The 17,991-nt window shown below is 37.2% G+C and overlaps 2 protein-coding genes across 5 annotated transcripts in view; one reads left to right on the top strand and one right to left on the bottom strand.

Annotated features, from left to right (window-relative positions):
- Positions 1-17,991, top strand: part of Flo2 (flotillin-2) — a 267,627-nt gene that overhangs the window by 4,792 nt on the left and 244,844 nt on the right. The window lies entirely within an intron of this gene.
- LOC114361906 (glucose dehydrogenase [FAD, quinone]-like) lies at positions 475-6,721 on the bottom strand. The gene is made up of 5 exons (XM_028317121.1): positions 6,464-6,721; positions 5,044-5,271; positions 4,430-4,562; positions 3,074-3,193; positions 475-2,963 (listed from the first exon to the last, which is right to left on the bottom strand). Exons 1-5 carry the CDS (start codon positions 6,714-6,716, stop codon positions 1,706-1,708), a joined length of 1,992 nt encoding a protein of 663 aa, XP_028172922.1. The 5' UTR covers positions 6,717-6,721; the 3' UTR covers positions 475-1,705.

Here is a 17,991-nt window from a genome sequence, read left to right as displayed (position 1 = left end):
TATTTATACTTACTTCCTTTTTTCAGGTATGATGGTCCACCAAGGATGTGAATATATCATCATTGTGTAGGTAAATATAATGTAACATACAAATTTTGAAATTAAGAGCCTGTTACGTCATATTCACAAGTCTTAGGCCCGGTTTCCACCAAAACAGAGGAGTGTCAGGCGGACTAATTTCTCTATAGAATTTGAAAGGTGCGGAGGTGTGCGAAGCGGAGACGAGAAGTGGAAAAGGTGGAATTGTGTAAAGCAATCGTAATCATTTGACAGTTCATAACGTACGATAAAGTCAGTTAAACAAAGCGTTTGACAGAATAATCGTACGTTATGAACTGTCAAATGATAACGATTGCTTTACACAATTCCACGTGATTGGTTATTCAAAACACTTCTCCGCTCCGCTGGGCGCCCGAAACCGGGCCTTATGATTACTAATGAAACATCTTTTTTTTGTTCATTTAATTTTTTTATTATTATTTACAGTAGATCTATGTTTCAACAGTTTTTTACATGTTTGTTTTCACCCACAGCTCCTGATCCCACCCAAGATCCTGTTATCACCAATCCCTCAACTCCCCGAATTAAACCTTGTGATAAAAACATTGTTAGTTCTTTTTCTTTACGTCATCTACTTGTATAGTATACATAATAGGCCGATTTTTCAATCAAATGTGAAATAAAACCGTTTAATGATCTTTACTGAAAATAAAATTTTAACCCTGTGCTGGTTGCTGGGTGCTGAATACTAAGGTTCAAAAATGACAATCATTTTATCTTTGTTCTGGTTAAAGTGTTACTAGGTACTCATAATTATACTATGGTGTTACCACAAAACCTGTAATAAATTGGTTTAACTTATTGTACAGATTAAGTAACCGAACTTGGCTTGACGCGCGATTGAAAAATCGGCCCTACCTAACTTACCTAAGTAAAGACAAACCATTTAACGTAATGTATTGTATCAAAATAAAGTCTCACTGTATTTTCATCATCAGCATATTTTTTTAGTACATAAATCTTTAGTCACAGTTCTTTTAGTCTCCTCACCACGTTACATAGCTTAGTTCTATTTTGATAACTTCTTTAAAGTAAATAACACTTGGTGGCTAAATAGGTATAATGTGTGGTAATGCGTTATCGCTTAGTTATTTATAATGTAGTGTGTTAAAACCACAATTCTTTGCTCCAGTCTTGTTAGTTTTTGTAAGAGAAGGTTGTTTAAAAAAACTATATCATGCGTTAATAAAACGTTAAATATGAACAAATAATCTAATATTTCGACACCCAAATGTTATTTTAAAATACATTCACATATATAAGGTTTACCCACCTAAAACTAAGGTTTTGTGTTTGTTTTTATAAACTTGTTTACACTGTTTTTCTAAACCTATAGACAAGCAGATTCATATCTGTTGTACACAAAAATATAATGCAACTGTGACTTCTTTCACAATAGTTCTAGTTGTTTCAGAAACGTTTACGCAAGCACATCATAGCTATAATAAGTCTTGCTTGCCGAAAAAACAAGTAGAGGCCGGTTTTGGACGCATTCCAAAGTGCCTGAATCGACCCTGACTTTCCTTTGATAAATTACTCCATCAAATAGAGTCCTATATTACGTAATCGTAGTAATCAATCATGTCTTTATATGACAGTTGGAAAGCTCGACAAAAAGATATAAAGACACTGATCACTTATCAGTCTAAGGTTTAAATAGTCCCCAAGTACTTTTAATCATATCAGCAGCTTTTTCACCTATCATGACCGCAGGCGCATGCGTATGGGCCGAAATAGTACGCGGTATGACGCTTGAGTCGACCACTCGAAGGTTGTTGACTCCATGAACTCGCAATTCTGGGTCCACCACAGCGCGAGGATCCCCAACGGGCCCCATACGACAAGTAGCTATCTGGTGATGTAAAGTCGCAGTGAAAGTCCTTACAGCACACTCCCAGTACTCGTCAGAATCAAAAGCCAAACCGCGACATTTAGGGTATTGCGCCCTATGTATCCGAGCACCAAACTTTTGAAAGGGTTCCGTCGCTGCCATTGCTTGAAGATGACGTATTGATGCTACAAATGTAGCTACATCTCTCGCATCAGTCAAGTAGTTGCCATACATTTTAGGGTGACTGAAAGGATTTGTGTCTCTTAGCTCCAAATGACCCACAGATTTTGGGTGCAGCAGCATGGGGAATGCGCTCCAGGTTTCCGAATTGTCTATGGCTCCTAAAGCTTCATTGAATACTGCTTCGGAAATTCTCATGCCCTTACGAACTGCTCGACTGCCCCCAGGTCCACCGTCCACCACTATAGACCCACCGATGCTGATCAACTCGATATCAGGAACTGGCTCGGGATCATCAGAAACAGGTGTTTTGATATAACCTATCCCTTCCACGCCCCCTGGTGATGATAGATCATTGTCACCGTCTCGCAACCAATCAACCAGATTCTTTATCGACAAAGCTCTATTTTCATTGAAGCTAACGTTCGTTGTGTTTAGACTGAATATCGCTGCGGGGAAGCAGATGTGGTCGTATAGTTCCCGACCGACGGGTAAATCCTTGAGGACTGATATTCCTAGAGAAGATAGATGGTCTCTTGGACCTACTCCTGAAAGCATTAGTAATTGGGGAGATGCAATAGGTCCAGCAGAGAGAATTACTTCCTTGCGTACTCGAGCTGTATACCTAATATTCTTGTTTATAAACTCGACTCCATAGGCGGTGTTTGTCTGCGGATCTATGAGGACTTTAGTCGCCGTTGTTTCAGGCATTATGTGCAGGTTTCGCCTCTTCTTGTGTCTGTGAAGAAACACTTTAGCAGCGCTCTGACGGTGTCCTCTGCTGGTCGTTGTTTGAACGTAACCGAAACCTAATTCATGCGGCGAGTTGTAATCTACCGTAGGATGTCCAAGAATTCTTCCTGCTTCTAGGAAAGCCTTTATCAATTTTGTCCTGAAAAAAAAAACACGCAAATATTATAGTAATCTATAGGCATAAGATGTGTGTAACAAACACTATAATATGACTTGACTATTAATATGAGGTTTTTAAAAAATAAATACCTTTTTGGTACGAATTCTACCGGCATGACTCCGTCCTTGTTTCTGTATGGGTTATTCTCCAAGCCGTCTAAACTGGCCTTTTCTGATTTCTTGTAATACTCCAAAACTTCGTTGTAGGACCTAAAATGTAAATTAAATATTGATTATGACTCTTGGTATTCAACATTATCTATCTTATACAAAATGTTAGTAATTATTGTATATTATTTTATTTGAAATGAACTAAGAAGGCCTGTTTGAGTAGGTATAATGAATATGAATGAATTTACATCTTGCCAGAGATATTCCAAGACCAAGACGCGTAGTAATTTATCTAAGTAAGCCAAATTAATGGGTTTTTTGGATAGTCAAGTATTCTTGAAATGTAATGTTTTTATCATTCCTCTCAGTTTTACCGACCTTGTGCCGTACTGGATTTAATACATCTTGTCATACACTTGTTGGTGTATGATGAGTTGACCATGAACATGACCTTTTTGGTATGAATTTGAAGCATCGTGAGCTGAATGACGATGCATTCATTGTTTGGAATCAATAAGTCAGTAAACATTCTTGCATTGTGAATTAGATTTTATCGAGTACAAAACTCTATCCACTTGTGTGTTTGGTTGGAGTTACGCCAAAACGTTTTCATTTGTTATTTAGATGTACGTTATTTTCTCATCATCTGTTCATACAACTATTCGAAGATTTAATAAATTTCTTGACGTTTTGAAATTTTAGTGCTATTTTCGCAAACATATCCCAGTGAGCAATAATTACACGAGGGCAGTCGACAGTGACTGCTGGCGATTACTGCTTCCCCGTTAGTTACACTGGTTTAAGTGGCCCTTGATCTGTAGTTTCTTCCAACTGCGATCCGGTCCGAAGTCCTGCGGCCGGTCTCGGTATAGATAGATAGACCATGAAGTTGACCCCACTGTCTTACGGCAGTTCAGACATAGAAAGCTGGCTGTGCCTCCTCTAAGGCCCATTCACAGCGGGCTGTGGCGCTGTGCCTCCTGTAATAGTGTTGTTCAAGTTGTCCTTCTTACCATCCGTAGTTCCCGTCGGCCGCGATCCGGTCCCAGTCCTGTGGTCTTTCTCTTGTGTAGATCATGTAGTTGATCACGCTTGTGCCCCCCACTGCCTTACATACAACAGCTCAGACATAAACAGCGGACGAAATTAGTGATGTTCAAATTGTTCTTCTTACCATCCGTAGTTGCCGTCTGCCGCGATCCGGTCCCAGACCTGTGGTCGGCCTCGTGTGTAGATCATGTAGTTGATCACGCTCGTGCCCCCCACTGCCTTACATACAACAGCTCAGACATAAACAGCGGACGAAATTAGTGATGTTCAAATTGTCCTTCTTACCATCCGTAGTTCCCGTCGGCCGCGATCCGGTCCCAGTCCTGTGGTCGGCCTCTTGTGTAGATCATGTAGTTGATCACGCTTGTACCCCCCACAGCTTTGCCGCGTGGCCAGAAGCACCGCTCGTTCTCCATACCTGCAATTAGGTATTACGGCAATTTATTCAGTTGCATGATAAAAATGATGACTGAAAGGCTTTTATAAAATTTAAATTATTTTTTACTACATTCTATTTTTTCTGATATTTGTTTAGTTCACCTCACTAGATAAAATCGTGATCTAGTGTTGTTTTTAAGACCTTCGCAGCAGGTCAAAGTAAAAAAGGTATTCATAAATTGACTCTATTGGACTCAATCAAGAATTGGTTTGACTAATAGCACAGAATTAGCTAATAGCTATAGCTAACGATTTGAAACGGTATTCTCTACACATTCAATCAAATATCTAAGTGAAGCATAGGTAAATGGTGACATGTTGCAGTGGTATCACTACGCTTCGCTCAAAAGAGCTAGGAGGTGGGAATCGAACCCACGACCTTTTGCATGCCGTGCTACTGAGCTACTTAAACATTGGGAGAACCGCTCGAAAATTTCAAGTTTACAAATTTTAAGGATTACCCATGCAAACTCCAGGTTGCGGCTCCATATAGTACTGCCAGGTGTAGTCCGTGGCCTGGAAGTAGGGAGCCATGGCTGGTATATCGGTCAGCAGCATCTCAGGTTTGCCAGCTTCGATCAGCAGCACCGTCACTTTTTTGTTTTCGGTCAGCCGGCTAGCGAGCGCGCTGCCAGCCGAACCGGCGCCTACGATTATGAAGTCGTACTCGGGCAACGGCGAGCTTAGGCCTGAAATTGTTTATGGAAACAGTAAAATTGATGTTCAATATGAAAAAAAAAACATTCTCCATTCTAAATGACTGATCAGCGGAGAATTATTTTTGTTTTCACCCCTTTTGGGAATTTGTTACCCCTTTGGATTTTTTTTCCCCTTTGACGTTATTCTAAATCTTATTTTCTGTACGCGCATTCTTCATTCAATTTATCTGTTTGAATTCCTAAGAAGATCTACAACTTGATCAACTAGGAATTCAAAGGAATAAATAAAATCTAATTGAAGAGAACGAAAATAAAATCAAATAACTCCCCCAAATCTTGAAAATCAATATTTTACTTGTTTTAAATTTTTAAATTAATTTTAACTTTTTTTCTTTTAGTGGACTTTTATTTTTTGCTTAGGTACTCAAAATAAATCTTGTAGTAAATACTGCAAAGGGAAAACGTGTTCTCACATAAATTGTTTTATTTTGCAACTGCAATGTAAAAAAACTTGAACTTGAAGTTGGTACGGCAATAAAACAGCCAGATGACCGGACTTCAAACCGGTCAGCCTGCGAAATTGTGAGGCCCTTTGACACATTACTATCAATTTTGCATTCAGTTGTAGGTATTTTATTGGGAATATACCGAGTATACCGTTGTTCATAGCCCGTATGACAGCTATCTTTTTTTTTCGAATAACGGATCACGGATTTGGCGTAGAGTGCCTTGACCTCACCTCTAAACTTTAGATGATAATATTTAATTTGTAAATTATTTTGAAAAATTACTTCTATGTAACAGACGCAGGCACATAATATTAAGTCTAGCGATCTGAGTAATAATGCCTTATTTAATATTGTAAGTATTTGATTCTGAGCTGTCCTTGGCTACAATTTTTCTGATTGATTCACGTACCTTTAGGTACCTACTAGACTTATTTTTCGTGTTATAAAGAAAAGGACAAGTGTCGATCGTTGAGGTTAAGGTCAAGTAATAAATAAATACGTCACATGCAAGCTTTAATTTAAAAACTTGATCTACTGAAAGCGATTTCTTCCAAACAGCCTACAGGTTTAAGATAGTTTGTTAAAATACCAAAAAAATTTTTTTTTAATTAATTCAAAATGAAAAGCGAAAGAAAAGTGCTCTATATTTTAATTGGGGTAGATAATTTTAATTAATGTTTCCAATATGTATAATATTCTATGTCTTCACTTACCATTGGGTAATGGATATGAGTCCCGTATGAAGTTGAAGAAGTCCCCGTTTCCTTTGTAAGCGAAGTGGTTTCCACTCGACTTCAGTACCAAATCTAGCATGGGATGGTACGACCACAACAGTCTACCACCCCTGCCTTCGCTACCTCCTGCATATCCCAGTATTTCTTCATAGCTATCTTCATCACTCACTTCCTCGTCACATGTCAAAGTTCCAATTAAAAGAAACAAAAGAATGTGAACCCTTCTTAACATGATAAAATAATAAAATTCTTAATACGAACACTTTAATATTTATTTTGATTGGCAGCGGTTCTTCCGCTTTATGCTATGGCCTACAACTGTATGAGTCAGGATCATGCCAGTGCCCTGAACTCGGAACAAGTTCAAAAATCCTCGGGTGGAGGGGACATTTTGTGTTTCTACCGGTCTGGCTGTAATTACAACATTTTAATTTGAATTGTTAATAACACATCTTACATTGTGATTTTCATAATCTTGTTTGCGTCATTAAACGTAAGTATTATGAATTTAAGAGCGTAAGTTTGATCTCTGCATTTAAAGTAAAATATATTATTAATATTAATATATCGAAGCACGTTAAGTAATTCTTATTTTTGAAAAGTAAACGATAGTGAATTTTCACATCAATGAAAAATACGTCTACAATAAGGACTTAGTAGGGATTAATTATTTTAACATATTTACTTACAAATACCTATATTTAACTAACCTTACCAAAGATATAACAAAATAACAACTCTATTATTTACAAAAACCTTTGACATCAAATTTTGTATTTGTACTAAATCCCATAATGGATTATCTTATCTACTAAAACATTACATTTAACTTAGAAATAAAACAAAATAACAACTCTAATATGTACAAAAAATATTTAGCTAACATTAATGATTATTTTTAAAGCTAATCCAACGTCCCTTTGATCATATCAGCGGCTTTTTCGCCAATCATGATTGCAGGCGCGTTTGTATGCAGAGACAATGTGCGCGGGAGCACGCTGGAATCTACCACACGAAGCCGGCTGACCCCATACACTCTTAGTTCAGGGTCCACGACCGCTAAAGGATCGGTTTTCGGCCCCATACGACATGTACTAATCTGATGGTGTAAAGTCGCCGTCAAAGTCCGTAAAGCGCATTCCCAATACGCATCTGTATCGAACACCAGCCCCGGACAAGTCGTGTAGTTCGCTGGGTATATACGAGCCCCCAATTTCTGGAACGGCTCAGTCTCTGTTAAGGCCTGGATAAACCGAATCGACGTGAACGTCAGAATGGCGGGTGTATGGTCACAGAAATGAATAATATAAATATGAAATTTTAATACCTGAGGTGTACCTTTATGTACCTTTAGTTATTAATTTTGTACTTCCCTAATACGGGAACAATTTAAATTACAAAATGAGCCGCCAACCTGATATCAGGTTGGCGGCTCATTTTGTAATTTAAATTGTTCCCGTATTAGGGAAGTACAAAATTAATAACTAAAGGTACATAAAGGTACACCTCAGGTATTAAAATTTCATATTTATATTATTCATTTCTGTGACCATACACCCGCCATTCTGACGTTCACGAATCGACGCTATGAACGTCGCTACATCGGTTGGATCCGTCAAATAGTTTCCGTACATCCGAGGATGACTAAACGGGTTGTTATCTTTCAACTCCAAGTACCCCACCGACTTCGGATGCAGTAACATAGGAAATGCAGTCCATGTATCGGTAGCGTCGACAGGACCAAATGCCGCATCGAATAAATCGTCCCTTATGAACATACCTCTTCTTACAGCTTTACTGCCTCCAGAACCACCATCTGATACTATGGAACCCCCTATGCTTATCAATTCTATGTCTGGGATTGGGTCAGGATCGTCTGATACAGGAGTTTTTATATACCCGATGCCTTCAGCTGCGCCAGTTGTAGTGACTGGACCGTCTCCATATTGAATCCATTGAATAACGTTGCTGAAAGTGGTCTCACGTGTTTCGATCAGACTTACATTCGTGACGTTGAGGGTAAACACTAAACCAGGGAATGTTATGTGATCGTAAAGAGTTTGACCAACGGGCAGATCTTGTATTAATGGTATGCCATGACGGCTTAACTGATTTTTTGGACCGATTCCAGACAACATTAAGAGTTGAGGCGATGCGATGGGTCCAGCTGATAGAATTACTTCTCTTCTCGCTCGAACTTCAAATTGTAAGCGATTTCGTACATATTGTACACCATAGGTAGCTCTGGTCATAGGATTGATTAGAACTTTTGATACAACGGCCATGGGCAAAATGTGGAGGTTAGGTCTTTCTTTGTTTTTGTGTAAGAATGCTTTGGCGGCACTAGTTCTTTTGCCATTGTGTATAGTTGCTTGTAGGTATCCAAAGCCTAATTGTTCAGGGGAGTTGTAGTCTACAGTAGGGTATCCTAGCATTCTTCCGGCTTCCAGAAAAGTGTCAATGAGTGGTGTTCTAAAAATAAAAGAACAAATTAATCCAGTATTATAAAAATAACATTAAGTACACACTACGTGAAGGCTAACACTGTGATAATTTATTTAGGTAACATCTAATGAGTGCGATTATGTATCAATACATTGAAATCTTACCTAAAAGGCACAGTTTCCACGTTAAGTTCTCCAGAAGTCCCATGATACGGAGAATTTGGTATGCCAACCAGATTGGCTCGTTCCGATTTCATGTAATACTGTAGGACGTCACTATACGACCTGAAAAATATATCACCTTATAGTATGTTCATTCGTTTCAGCCAAATGACGTCCACTGCTGGATAAAGGTCTCCCCAAGGATTTCCATAACGACCGGTACTGCGTTGCCCGCATCCAGGTTCTTCCAGCGACCTTCACCAGATCGTCGGTTCACCTAGTGAGGCGCCTGCTCACGCTACGGCTCGTGGTCGCCACTCGAGAACTTTTCTACCCCAACTATGTGCCCCGCCCACTGCCACTTTAGCAATTCTGCGGGCTTTGGCTGTCACTTTAAGTATTTTACGTTTTGGTTATCAACAAGAAAAAAAAATACTTTTAAGCCTTTGATGGTGGAAGAATTGATGCCTTTATACATTTTGAACTTTATTGAGATAAGGTTGAATGATGAATTTATTACCATCCGTAGTTGCCAGCCGCCTCGATGCGGTCCCACTCCTCAGGGCGGCCTCGGGTGTATATCATGTAGTTTATGACACTAGTGCCTCCCACCGCGCGCCCTCGGGGCCAGTAACACCTCTGATTGACCATTCCTGTCGAAGATGTCATAATAATGCATTAAGATGCCAATGTCGCCAATCAGTGAGTGTTATTAAATGGCTAATGATCATATTTACTGCCAAAAAACATTCAATAAGTCTGTTGTAAATTACAAATTGTAATTGATTACTTTTCCGTGTAATGCGATAGTGCCACAAAAACTCAGCGTGTGAAGTAAAAATAGCAACTCAATAAAAAAATATTAGGTATTGCTCAGTGCCTTTGTCATTTCCGTAATGTTGGAGTTAAAAAAAAGATTTACCCATATTTTTTTTAGAAAAATAACACCCAAAGTAGCCAAAAAGTTTGCACCACATCTTTGTTACAATTTGAATAAGGTTGTGTTGATTCAATTTTTTGGTTAAGTTTTGGTCACGAACTATTTGACGTTGACTGTAGGTACCTACTCATAAGTATGTTTTCGAAGACAGACATCCTGGTCTGCATTACTTAACTCAGTGCAAAAAACGTATTTTTTACTTACCACGGCATACTCCTTGCTGGGGCTCCATAAAATACGGCCAGCTGTATTCCGTTCTCTGGAAAAAGGGCGCTATGGCTGGTATGTCAGTCAGCAGGTTCTCTGGTTTCCCAGCTTCCAGCACCAAAACTGTCACGCTAGGGTCCTCAGAGAGACGGGCAGCGAGGACGCTACCTGCAGACCCTGCCCCGACTATGATGTAATCGTACTCGGTGAACGGTGATTGAAGTCCTGGAAATAAATGTAGAACACTTGAAGTAAAGAAAATACTTTTTAAATGTAGCATAAAGCAGGTTATATTCAAGGCATTTTTTCCCCGAAAAAAAAAAGGTTTTTGACTGGCAATCACATTAATTTGATGTTGAGGGAGCTGTAGTCTAGGATGGAGTGATACCTACCTGTCCTGTAAGTAGGGATTTTTTAAAGAAACTAGCAAATGTCAAGTAACAGATACATGTTGAAAAACCTACGTTTCAACAAGAAATTAAGTGATGTTACGTTACGATCTATCAAATTAATTTAATATTATCTAGAAATCATAGCATAAGTACCTATAGTAATAATATTTTTTGCATCATCAGAAGATGAGCGAACGGAATGTATGGAACCCACTGCACGCGTAATTAATTCGCAATCAGCCGGTTATAAAATCTTAATTAAGGTCTCAATCTGATATTTAATGCACACATGTTGTATTTTGGCTTCACGAATCAAGACAATCTTGCTAATGTGCGCTTAGATGACACAAATTCCACAATGTAACTTCCCTTGAAAACGTTTCCGGCTCTGCGAACTATTACACGCTTATCTAGTTTAGTTTTATGGTCTGCCGGTCTTCAAAGTCTAGATTACTAGATGTCAAGGCGATAAGCCTTCATATTTGATTCGATGCAATTAACGCGTAGATGCAACAAAATTACTTAATCGAGTTGCGAATTATTTGTGTGATGCAAACTTTATGGAGCATGTGAAAGGTAGTATAAATTAAGAGTTGTGTGATTGATTAACACCCGTATTCACAAAAATTACTATGAGGTCTTAAAACTCTTACTTACGCGTGGACGCACAGGGTCCCAAAAACGTATTACGTAGACAATATTGAGTGGCAGAGTGACACACACAAACCAATCACAGTCTATTCAACGCTATGCGGACATAAATTAATATTTCTACCCAAATGTCTAGAGCATGACCATGTCTAGAGAGATAGAAAAATGTCCTTTTCAAAGAGTGCTAGCTTCTAGTTTTAAAACCCGCTATTTACGAATAATTTATCGGCTGTCTATGGAAAAAATGCCTTAGGCCCAGAACAGACGGTGAAACGAAACTGCAACTATCTGAAGATTCTGATGAATGAAACTGAAACTGAAAGTTGCTAACTGGTCGTGTCATGTGTGGTCTCTCAACGGACGCTATGGCAGAAAATTAGATGCAACTCAAAAGTAACTAGCAGTTGCAGTTTCGTTGCAATTGCGTTTCACCGTCTGTTCTGGGCCTTAGTTGTCCATTGAAACTTGAGGTTTCCTGGGTTCTAGGTCTATGTGTAGACAAATTAATTAAATGAAACTGGTTTTATTTTCTTGGTCAAATTTAATTAATGGTAATCTTGTAACCTGAAGGTTGTCAATGGTGTATAATAACTATAATCGAGTTAAGGGACACACGCGATGACCAAGTACCTTATGTTTGACATGTTTAGATGCCCTTACCATGTCCTAGGCTGACGGGCACATAGTAAAATTATTATAATTAATTAAACACAATTTTACCTATCAGTGCTGTGCGTAGTGTTGTGCGTGAAATGCTACCTTATTTACGAGTAAATTTTTACGTTGTACAACTGGTAAAAGTAGTTTAAATTTCTTACACAAAAAGCCGAAAAAGTGCTGTTTATTTGTCTTGGTACAGCATGTCCGACGTAACATATTGACCCTGCAGATCGTCCTTATTTCTACGGTATAAGAGCGGCTTTTGCAATGCAATTGGTACGGTTATTTTGTCAACGTGTGAAATTACTGCTCACTGAAAAAGCTTAGCGAGTTCTTATCGATAACGATCGATATTCTTATCGTCATCATAATATAGTAATAAATGTTGATAAAGTTAAACGGGATATTTATGTTTATTTTCCTAGATTTCAAGTACAAGTGGGAGCCTATTACCCACTAAAGTCTGCTTCGTTCCCTTTGACAGATTAACAAATGAGGAGCGTGTTTAAAAAATCATCATCATCATGTCAGCCATAGGACGTCCACTGCTGAACATAGGCCTCCCCTAATGCTTTCCACGTTGATCGATTGGTAGCGGCCTGCGTCCAGCGTTTCCCTGCTATCTTTACGATGTCGTCGGTCCACCTTGTAGGTGGACGTCCCACGCGAAAAAATATGTAACGCTAAATATTGAATGGTGTCAAATCTACAGAATTAGCACCTTATCAAAATAATAAAACACTTTAATTAACTTACCACCAGGCAATGGGTATCTGTCCCTCAATATGTCAAAAATATCTCCAGGGTTCCGTGGAACGAAGTTGGGTGCCATAGTCTGCATCAGAAGGTCCATAATAGGGCTTTGGGGGAACGATTGGTTATTTTTTTGCCTTCTGCTTTTAGTTCTTTTGTTCCCATTTCCAAAGATGTTTTGTCCATTTAATACTGACGCAAGTAAACTTAAAAATACGTAAATACATAGTGTGCTACGATTCATTGTCACTGATTATTCTGGAAGAGAAAAAGAATGTTATAAAAATAGATTATTACCGCACCTTACCCAAAAATAAATTTAACAAATTAGTTTCGGAATATAAGTGACCCGTAATATAGTAATATTAATCATTATAGGCACTTCTATTATTGTCACCAAATATTCAAATCATTTTAATCATAGTTTCACACGTCTGTTTTAAATCCAAAAAGTTCCACACAAATTACGTGAACTCTAGAAACATCATTTTAACACTGAAAACTGTAATAAATAGTTTTTTCAGTTATTGAGATTCTAAATTAATTGAGGAAAGTGTCAAGACACTCCTGCGCATAGAAGGCAATTTGTAGCATAACCTTTCCATGAAATAGATTTTTAATTTATGTAAGCTTTTATCGCAAAATAGAAGTTTTATGTTATTTGCTTAGCCAAAGGTTAATACTAAAGTTTATAGACGTATTTTATTATTTATTTTATACAACACATCTCCGAGTAGTATTTTCTACTTATTTGTAAGTCTTGTAACATGACATTAAACTGAAATGTCAAAATGATGCATTCCCGCCTAAATTGATTTGAAGTTCACATCATGCCATTTTACTTTTCTAAAACATTTCTAGATAAGTGCTAATAAAAGTAAAAAAAACATACATTATTTAAACTTTTATTAATATTAATTTATTCTAAAGGTTTTGATGTAAGAGTTAATTGAATTTACGCAAATTTTATGTGATTGAATACTCTAATGTCTGTCTATTTTTGGGTCAGGTGAAGATATAAATTCAGCTTAATAATGTTAATTAAATTATAGTAACTTACCCAATCATTAATGGCAGATGCACTCACAGCCCAATGTTTATAAATAACATTAACAAAAAACAAAAATCATGACGCCCACGATTCCACAAATAGATTGTTTTCATCACCAATTGTTTGTGTCAAATAACTTGTTGTAATGCCGTTTATTCAATTAAAAAAAAAACACAAAAGTTTTATAAAGGAGGTAACACACAGCTGGGTAGTCGAGAGCTGACTGCATCGCTCCTGCGTCGGCCATGCTCGTAATGCGGTTCGGAGCATTTCATAATAGTTGTTTATTTCCATCGGCATGCGTGCTTTAATTGCAAAGCTTTGTGAAATTTCGGGAGTTTTGTATGTAGTAAACATGCGAAAGTAGTGCAAATTATGTTTTAATCCAATTATGTACTTACTACTTCTCGACTTTTTGATCCTAAAGATAAGGTACCTAGTTAAAGCACATTATTATAAAGTAACTTCGTGCAACCTATAATAAGGGCTGAAAACTAAGATCAAGGCTCTTATGATTTGAACTCTAACATACCGATTACTTACTGTCCACTAACCTTAAACGTAATTTTTGGAGTATTTGGCCAAATAGAATCTGCCCATTGAAGTGTAGTAAAAAGAACATCATGGAACAGTAGGTCGTTTTTTGCAAATTATCTAAAGAGGTACGGCTATGGTGCCTATGCGCAATTCCGCTAGGCAAGAAGATAGCCCATTAACCAGTTAGACTGCTCTCTTAGGTAATGGTTTTTCACTGATAAAAGCTGCTCTATGTTAGAGTCACAAAGTCTACTTTTATTGAAATCTGCCTGAAAGTGGGGAAATGTAATCCAAATCGAAAAAAAAAATGTACAAAATATAGCCATATTGCCAATGCTCTACTTCTAGGAAAATAACTATTTACTTTTAAGTGTTCAATTATTGTCATCGTGTAGGTACTTAGTGATTGTGGGTCGCAAGCTTTTTACTCTAAGAAGGGTCGATGGAAATCACGTAATACGTTTCTCAATCCCTGCTCCAGTCCATTTCAAGGCTTGAAGTTTAAAATCCAGGGCAACGAGCAACATGGGTGTGTAATTTCAACAAGTTAGTAACTATATCATACGAGCGAAAGTGAACGATATTCAGTTTCGTATCGAGTAACAAGTTTAGGTTCAATATTCGTAAAGGCCTCAGTAAAGGCCTTCGTCACGGTAATATTACTTCGTGTGAATGAATGAATGAGCGATTCATGAATTACACACATACTTATTCATATTCATTTATTCACTTCACATTTTAGGCTATTAAAAAAAGTTTCAAATTAGATGTCCTTCACTCATTTGTTTAATGTTCTGTAAAGTGATGATACTGATGATTTATAAAAAGATGAATAAAAGTTGACGAGGATTACTTATTTTAAAAATTATTACCCTTGTTTGACGACGACAACGACAACGGGGTATTGTACAAATATATAGCTTTGCCACAGGGTGCTCGGCAAGAGTAAGAATAAGATTTTGTACTAACGATACGATAAGTAGGTACTAACTAATGCTTAGGCAGAGATGATAATGTAAACTTACGCTTTTTACTACATGTGTTTGGTTGGATTCTGTGATATCTTATGGGTTCTATTTATCTATTTTTCAAACGTTTAAAAATCATTCCATGAGTTTTTGAAGCCACGAAATTGATTTCTCTTGATATAGTCGAGGTTGTAGAATGTATTTTCATAACAAATAAGCTGATGTTATGTGGGTCAACTAACTACCTATATAACATTGCTGTCTATTTTAGTCAAATAATGATATGTCCATTATGCAAGCGCTCTACTTGGCATTGAATTTGGCCTCCTAAACCACTTGTTAGTTTTATTTTTAAAAACCTTTCTCCGTTCAACATAATTAATGCAGCGGATTATATTATGATTTGGAACACATCAGACATGTTACTTTTGCGACTGTATCGATGCAGCACCGCGATTTCGCGACTTCATATTATGTGCTCGGAGTTCGGAAGCGGTATATTCGGAATCACTCGTTTTCAGCGACTCTATTCGTATTGATGCAGCTTCGCGACTTCGCGACTTTATGCGTTCGGACATGGTATTGGATGCGTTGAGCTTCCGAAAAGCGATTCAATCGCTGCGTTTGGAATGTGTGGACGATGCATTCGGCTTTTAAAAAGCGGCTGAATCTCCGATTGCCGATGCTAAAAGAATTTTGTGTCTGCTGTGAAAAAAGTGTTTGAGGAACCCGAATGCAGAATACAGGATCCACTTATTAATGTCAAAAATAAATATAAAAGGTAGTCCATATGGGACTCTTAAACATATTTAATTTCCAAAATACATTCATATCGTTTTTCCTATTAACAAAAAAATTGTAGCTAACCAGCACACTGACTTTAATGACTGAAAATACTATTTTTAGATTATGCCGAGTCTAAAAGTTTAAGGTGCGCGCAACGCAATGCAATGCGCGCCCGCAAAGTGTAACTAAGTTATAAACGAACTTCATTGATACTCGTAGTCATAGATAAAATGAATGAGTCCTACGTAGAGCCTAGTTATTATACCTATTATCTGTAGTAGAGCTACGAGTAATATGAAATACGATAATTGGCGAGATATTTAAAAAATAGAAATGCATATTCTTTTTCTTTATCACTATTTTGTAGTAGGTTCTATTTTGATACACCTTGCAGCAATCGAATCTGAAATGTTGGTACATACGTACATCTTAATTGTTCTTATTCTTATTAAGTCCTCACAATTAATAATGTAACACGCTGTTAAGTATTATGCTGAAATGTTTGTTGCCGAAATTGTTATAGTCTATTTACATATTTTAATTGTTTGCCCAGTATCCACCCACACACCTTGCACCTATGTCATTTTAATTACCGATAGACTCAGAACAGGTCTGGCTACGTAGACCTAAAGCTGCTAATCGCCAACAACGGTTTCAAGTTCAAATCCCGCTGGGGTCCTTAGGGAAAAAAATTGTGTGAAAAGATTGTCCATTTACTTATACTTACTCTGTTTTATATTAGATAAATTAGATTTGCTTTTTTATAATTAAGACTAGTTCCAGTTCTTCAAGGAATGTTTCAGTGTTTGTATTCATTAACTAAAAAGCAGCATCCAACGCACCCCTTGCACTATAAAATGAAATCATCATCATCATTTCAGCCATAGGACGTCCGCTGCTAAACATAGCTAGCCCAATGATTTCTGTAATGGAATTTCCATAATAAAATAAAATAACAGCCAATATTATTTTTGTCACATAATCATTATCATGATTAAATACCTTATTAACGGAGTGATTATTGTGTAGATACGAAAACAATGTGCGTTTTATCGAATTCTTTATTACTTAGTGTACGAGTACCTACCTAATATTTTGGATTTTTGTTTCGAGATAATTTTTCTTGCTTGTACATTGAAGAGTCATTAGTCATTTACTTCTGCAGAATGTTCAATAATGCCTACAGTTTCGAAGATAAGGTTTTCAAAGGCAGACAGAATGATAGACGAACTCTTTGAGGGACTTTGATTTATAATGTAATTGATAAGAAATGCTGAAATGTGAAGTAAGTAGCTTATGTAGGCGATAGCACTAAAGCGCCTTGTCATTTTCATTTTCTAGTGCCTACAGCTTATGCACATAGATATTCCACGACTGGTAACTTTGCTGGTAATATTTTGCACGGATTTTATGTCTGATACTGTGAAATTTGAAATACCTTTTACTTGAATAACGGCTCAATTAAACAACGGCTATACGTAAGCGTATTTACTTACTTATTTTGTCAATTTATCATTTCAGTATGGGTATGTTAAACCGTGTATATTTTCAAGTTAACAATACATAAACAAGTAGGTAGGTATCTGTAATAAATATCCCATCAAAAACAATACTTGTCAAAAAAACCAAGTCTCGCAACTCAGTTGTTCTACGGTAAAAAGTTGTGAGATCCATGTAATACCAAGTCCAGGCCAGGAAATCTTTAACGTTTTACATAAATATATTGACTTGGCCATCGCATGAAAACACGTGTAAATTAAATTATTGCCTGAGTTTCGATTGAACGTAATGCAATCAAACATTAAAATTAATATTTTTTGGAGTTTTGTTTTGATATTAAATTACTGTAATTAATACGTAGTAGTTATAAATAACATATTATTATTATGATCTTACCAATTTAACTCCCGTAAAACTGTTAATGTAATGCAGCTCGCCTCGTTCTACTAGTAAATA

Source organism: Ostrinia furnacalis, unplaced genomic scaffold (genome assembly GCF_004193835.3).
Source record: "Ostrinia furnacalis isolate ACB-3 unplaced genomic scaffold, ASM419383v2 OfSCF6054, whole genome shotgun sequence".
NCBI classification, from domain to species: Eukaryota; Metazoa; Arthropoda; class Insecta; order Lepidoptera; family Crambidae; genus Ostrinia; species Ostrinia furnacalis.
The sequence above is the reverse complement of the archived record's forward strand: the minus strand, read 5'-3'. Positions and strand labels throughout refer to the sequence as shown.

Coding starts and splice junctions, on each gene's coding strand:
- LOC114361906 (XM_028317121.1), bottom strand. CDS start 6,716: ATGTTAAGAAGGGTTCACATTCTTTTGTTTCTTTTAATTGGAACTTTG. Junction 5,272..6,463: donor CTCATATCCATTACCCAATG/GTAAGTGAAGAC, acceptor AAACAATTTCAG/GCCTAAGCTCGCCGTTGCCC. Junction 4,563..5,043: donor GCAACCTGGAGTTTGCATGG/GTAATCCTTAAA, acceptor ACCTAATTGCAG/GTATGGAGAACGAGCGGTGC.